The 6,433-nt window shown below is 35.7% G+C and overlaps 1 protein-coding gene across 1 annotated transcript; it reads left to right on the top strand.

Moving 5' to 3' along the window:
- The first annotated feature begins 2,618 nt into the window (after positions 1–2,618).
- Positions 2,619–5,394, top strand: LOC108666047. The gene is made up of 4 exons (XM_018152853.2): positions 2,619–2,694; positions 2,908–3,360; positions 4,003–4,214; positions 4,482–5,394. The coding sequence occupies exons 1-4, from the start codon at positions 2,619–2,621 to the stop codon at positions 5,037–5,039; spliced, it is 1,299 nt and encodes a 432-aa protein (XP_018008342.1). The 3' UTR covers positions 5,040–5,394.
- The last annotated feature ends 1,039 nt before the right edge of the window (positions 5,395–6,433 follow it).

Below are 6,433 nucleotides of genomic sequence, written 5' to 3'. Positions count from 1 at the left end.
ATTATATTATTTCCCAATTGCGCAGTGGCTGTGTTTCGTCGTTGTCAGTTCTGCCGTTTCAGAATAGTTTTCCATTAATGAATTCCACGATTCAACATCAAATCTAGTGTTGTGATTTTCAAGACTGTCAATTTTGCCATTTCTTAATTGGGTATTCCGGCAATAATTTATATGATTATAAACCGAACATTATCCAACTCGAAAAAATAATTTCCTTCCGAACTGCGCTAGGGCTGAAACAATTCCGAATCTTTAACCATTTTTGAATTGGGTTTTCCGGTAATAACTTTCAAGTATTAATTATTTCACTTCTTATTCACAATTGATTCACTTTTTAGCTGCGCAGTGGCCAGACTTCGCCACACTCGTGTGTTGCGACGAAAACAAGGACCTATAGAACTCCGATGGAAAAATTCCCTTTCTCCTGAAAACCCAGTAATTTCCTTAGTTACTTTCATTGAATATTTAACCACGTCTGTCGCTGATATTTTAACATTAATATTGTTTTGAATTAAGTGTAAATGCATTCATCACCACGTAATAATTCAAGGCACTTCAACCACCTCTAGACGACATCATAAAAGGAGGTCGTCTTATTTAGTCGACCTCATAAAAACGTCATTGTTCATTTTTCTTCTGGAATTTCGAAGTAACATACTTGAATCACTTACGTTTTTTAACTCATCTTGCGCGAATTATATTGGTAGAATTTATACGAATAAAATTGTTTCTCGTTTTCACGACTTTGAATTTTAATCTGTCATCCTCTGATGTTTCTTTCGAATAATGATGAGAATTCTGACTCGCATAAAATATTTGATGCATGTTAATGAAGTACTGTATTGTAACCAAATGCATATCTCTTTAAGCAGGGAATAGAAGATAATGATGAATAAACTTCTAATTGCAGATGTCTACGAGGTATTCCTGGCGCTTCTATCATCATAATCGTTAAATGCCTACTGCTGATACGATAAATTCAAATTTTCTATTTACATTCTCTTGAATTCATTCAAAAACTCTTAATTTGAATAAACAAATACTATTCTCGCAACATTGACAATAGGTTTTGATTAAATGGGGTTGTTTTTATTATTATTATTAATATTATTATTCTGTTATTGATTGATCGGTTATAAGTTAGACAAATTATGCATTTTGTAAAAAGTGCATTTTTTGATCGCACTAAGACGTACAGTTAACGGGTCGTGAATCGATCATTTTAGATCGTAGGTTCATTATTACAAGCAAAAAATAAGACAATATATTTTTTTATCCAAAAATCTTGCTCGATTTTTACTATGCATGTTATTCTGTGGTTCTTGTGAACACAAAGAAATTTTCGGATTTCCGGTCATTAGTTTTATCATAAGCCGCGGATGCTCGACAGCGCTTGCAATACTTGCATAGAGGGCAACCATCTGCAGGCCTCTCCTAGTATCCGGTGACGTATAGTCGCCAGGATTGCCAGATAATATTACTCGGTGACAAACATTGATAGAAGGAGCACCCTACTCAGCTGGTGATGTAGGTTTTTCATACTCAAAGCTGATATTGGACACAATGGACATCGTGCTAAAAAATTCGATTAACTTCAATAGTCGCCAGCATTGCCAGAGAATATTACTTGGTGACAGACTTTGATAGAAGGAGCACTCGACTCACCTGGTGATGTAGGTTTTTAATACTCAAAGCTGGTTTTGGACTCAATGGACATCGTGCTATAAAATTCGATTAACTTCAATAATCGCCAGCAATGCCAGAGAATATTACTTGGTGACAGACTTTGATAGAGGGAGCACTCTACTCACCTGGTGATGTAGGTTTTTAATATTCAATGCTGATATTGGACACAATGGACATCGTGCTATAAAATTCGAATAATTTCAATAAAAAAAGATGCAGTTACTGTTTTAACAGATGAAAAAAATAATTCACGAGACCGCATGGCTTGAAATGTGATAGGAAAAATGTTTCGTATGGATTTGAAAAATGAATATTTTGTCTCACTATCAATGAAATCTCAAAATTTTTATTGATTTCATCAATGCATTTTCCATGTCTTCGGCGATTTACATGTCTTGTAGTAATGAAATTGTACCCCGTTGTAATTTTATGTTTTTCTAAAATTGACCAATATTTGCTTTATATTGATCGTGAAGCCAAATAGCTGCGTTCTCGAGCTTATAATTGGGAAAACTGCATTGAGCTGTCATGTGAAGTGTATATACTTGAGACTGTTAAAGAAGTTAATAGATAAAATACGAATTGCCATAGAAAATTGCTCAACCTAATGGCACTTTAAAACCTAAGAACTTCTAAATATCTATAATTATTAATGAATTTATTTACAATTCCCATCTCATTCCTCGTCAAGATTATTGAGTGGATTTGTTTTTTAATAAATAATATCGTTTAATTGTAGATTTTGGCTCTCAAGTTTCAAGAGAACGTCATTTTTCTTCAGGAGATTTATTTTTGAAACATTTAATATTTGTCTAGTTATTTTTATTAAATTTCTCCCGTATATGCATCACTATTGTGGTTAATAAACATTTAATCTGTGTTGTAATTATGTTATCATGATCATTTATGTATTATAACAAGTATTCAGCAAAATGATGGTCCGACTCATCATTGTCGCGTTGGTGCTCCAGCTCACTGCTGAGGCCCAAAGCGAAGACCAGCCCGCCGGTAAGGCTTTTGAGGATCTTAATAAAATTAATTTAGTGCATAAAATAATAAAGGTAATTGTTGCTAGCGAAACAAATCAGTGAAAAAAAGGTGCAAGAACTATGCAGCAAAAAATAATTGAATATCGTATATAGAATTGAATAGGTTTTTATATACGTTGGCGGATGCTTTATCTTGGATTGTCAGTTGAAAACTTCTTTCTCTCCCTACCAGACTGCGTTCAGTACGAGATCAGCGACATACCCCGCAAAACTGCCACTAAAAGTTTCGAGACTCAAGTACGACTTGGACTTGATGTCCCCTACGTAAATGAAAGCTGGAAGGTTGAACTTTTAATTAAGTCACCGTCCACGGGACATAGCTGCTCCGCAGTCTTCAATGTCACTGCTAAGAACGACAAGAACGACAAGGGCGTGATCGCCTATCGGTGCAGTGCTTGGGAACAGAAAGAAGATACGATCGTACAAGAAACCAAGTTAGTTAATTTATACGGGTGGCGGCACTTCGACTTGTTCTTCACTGAAAATAAGGATGTTCTTCTCACCTCAATAGGCGCACAGGACGTGGAAATCATTACTCTGAGAAACACGGGATTAACGGGGAAACTCCAGGCGCAATGGCTCCCCAACCGGAAATCGTTTCACGTCAACTTTGATTGTTATTCAGGTGGGGAAAAACAGCGTCACGATCAGAATTAATTTTTAATTTTTGATCATTGAAATATTAATATTAAAAAATGATCACACTGATCAATAATGCAATCATTTCATAGAAAAATAGGCGATTCAAAGGTTTCAGTGCGCGAAAATAAATTTTTCGCTATGCAGATGATTAGACTAGTGCACAAGTGTTGGATAAATTTCGCACGTGCCTGGAAAAATTAATATGAGGAAGCTTGAAATTCTGTCGGAAGCAAATATCCTTACAAGCCTCAAAATCGATTCAAGAACCAAAAAGATATAATATTTCAATTAATCATAAGAATATTTGCAACCTGTATGAACATGGCCAAAATGACTGAATTTACAAAAAAACTGGTATAAATTATTTAAAAAACTAGTTTTTAAAAATATTTAGCCGAAAAACTGGTTCGACTTATATTAAAAACTAGTTTTTAAAAATATTCAGCCGAATCCTCTATAATCAAATAACTAATCAAGATGTTCATCTTGAAAAATATTTTCTTTAAATAGTCTGTCAACTTTATATTACGAACAAGGAGTTCACTCTCAGAAATTAGCCATAAATGTATCTACCATGACCAACATGGATAATTGGGTTTTTATTTAACTGGATCTTTTATTCCAGGGTGCCACCTCCGATCTGGTGATGAATACCAATCGACTTATGGAGACCAATTCTTCGCGTGGTGCGGCAGTCCGGAGGAGCTGATCTTCTTCAAGGCCTTCCCCAGCTCCTACAACTACCTTTTCACGCTCCAGGATGAAGACTCTCCGGTGCAGGCGGCCGGGAAATGGACTGAAGTTGTAGTCGATCAAGAACACCGAAGCATTAATTGGGTGAGAGTTCAATACTTTTAATCCATAAGTTTGAAACATTAGACATTATAAGAACTTTTTGACTACAATTCAAAATCAAAATTTTTAAATATCAAAGACATACTAGCAAAATAAGAGCTCAAATCTTTAATCTAAGCTACGAGCCACTCATCTTTTACTTTAACTACGTACCTGTAAATTTATGTTTTCGATTACGAGAACAAATTCCAAACCACACTCGAACGTTAAATTCTTACTATTGGATTGATTACAAAATTGAATTTTTAGACGGTGCTGGGAACAAGAAGTTCATACTCGGTGCTCTGGACAGCTGGACACGTGCACTCATACTTCGACGTCAAAAAACACCTGACCGTTCACGTACCAAGAACGTGCCTCGTCACCAACTGTCACCCGTACCAACTACCATGCAGAGACGACCCGTTCAAATGCGAGTCGGTTGAACTATGGACCAACAACCACTACGTCGCGAAACTACTTACCAGTTGGCAACTGACAATAGAATGGATAGTTCTGGCTGCCATGCTCCTCATAATCTTGTTCCTACTCGTGAGCATTTGTTGTTTAAAGAAAAAACTTAGAAAATTTGAAATGGGGGATACGCCTGGGCTCGAAATGGAGAAACGTCGGCCATCGAGAGGAAAAAATCCACGATTCGGAGAAGAGAATTCCATCTACGATGAATTTTCTTCGGATCATGTATACGAAATACCGAATGAATTAAGAGCAAAGGGGAATGTGTACTCGAATAATGGTGGAGGTCAGAGGGAAAGTAGGATTTCACGTTTGTACTCTAATATTTTACCTGGCATTAATAGAAGGTAAGAGGCCATGTTTGAAAATATGATATGCTATCTAACGTCATCGGGTGATTCTACGGCCATTCGCAAAAGTTGGAATAACGCAAGATGTATAATTAAGAACAACTAGGTACGAAGAATTTATATATATATAGATAGTTCATGTACGTTGTGAACAAATAATTACTAAAATGAAAATGAAAAATAACTGACTAAAAGCCATTCCAGCGCTTTGATTTTAGTCAAAAGCAGAATTTAACAAAAGTAATTTGCATTTTAAACCAGCAAGCAACTCAGCGACAGTGCAGAGGCCCTGAACCTTCCCTCAATGACTTATCCTTTCAAGGGTCATATTATCGGGCTTCATCATTAGTTGGATTGCAATCAGTGTATAGTTGTTAATAATTATATTATATAATAACTATCAAATAATAATAGAGATAATTATTATGTAATAATAATATACAATAATTACATAATTGTTTCTCAGTATCGATAATCAGATAAAGAGTATTTGTTTTCGGCGAACATCCCGCAACCGATGAGCTATCTTGATTCGGTTAACATAAATAGAATGAATTGTGGTGCCAGACGAACTAACGCAGCGATATTCAATGCCTGTATATGTTGGGGATATCTCAAAATGGTATTCTTGGTGGTATGGAAATATATGGTATAAATCTTTCATACAAAACCCTCGTTTTCAATGACTTATTACAGTTCCCTTCTCCCATTACAAACATATAATGTGTTAATTCCGTAGGGTTGGAATTAAAGGTTGAATGGTTCGTAAGTTTATTGACATAACCGAGGAGGAAGACGCCGAGGTAAGGACTGACGTAATCTGACTTACGTCATGCTATAGTAAACAATAGTAACGCGTAGCTACTGGTTCTACATGAAAATATACAAATGTAATTACAAAAATTGCACATAATGCATGTACAGATTGTTTTATACAATTTTTTGTAATAATATCCTTCATTAAGTAGAACAAACAAAATAAACAAAAACAAAATACGACAGTGGTATTTTGATGAGATTTAATACGAGAAAGTTCCAAGCCAGTACCAAATTTACTGGTCCATAGAACTGCCATATGCACGAGTCCCCCCACAGGATCCATCTACACGGCAGAGTTTGCCTAGCTTGTTTGCATAGTCACCATTAGACTTATATATTCTGACCGTAAACCCCGCCCCATGCAGAGACCATTACTTGTTTTCGTTCAGATTTACGTTTATCACGTAACGTTATACCTGAGCACATCACTGTTGGTACGACGGGTCACTGAAATCAATTTATTTTCAATACGAAATGATGTCTTATTTGTCTCTAACATCGATATTAATAGACATTTGATTCCCTCGATAAAGTTCTAGGAAATTGCTGGTCCAGCATTATAATGTTTTTTTTCTC

Source organism: Hyalella azteca, unplaced genomic scaffold (genome assembly GCF_000764305.2).
Source record: "Hyalella azteca isolate HAZT.00-mixed unplaced genomic scaffold, Hazt_2.0.2 contig11415, whole genome shotgun sequence".
In the NCBI taxonomy this organism is placed as follows: domain Eukaryota; kingdom Metazoa; phylum Arthropoda; class Malacostraca; order Amphipoda; family Hyalellidae; genus Hyalella; species Hyalella azteca.
This window is presented reverse-complemented; position numbering and strand designations above follow the sequence as displayed.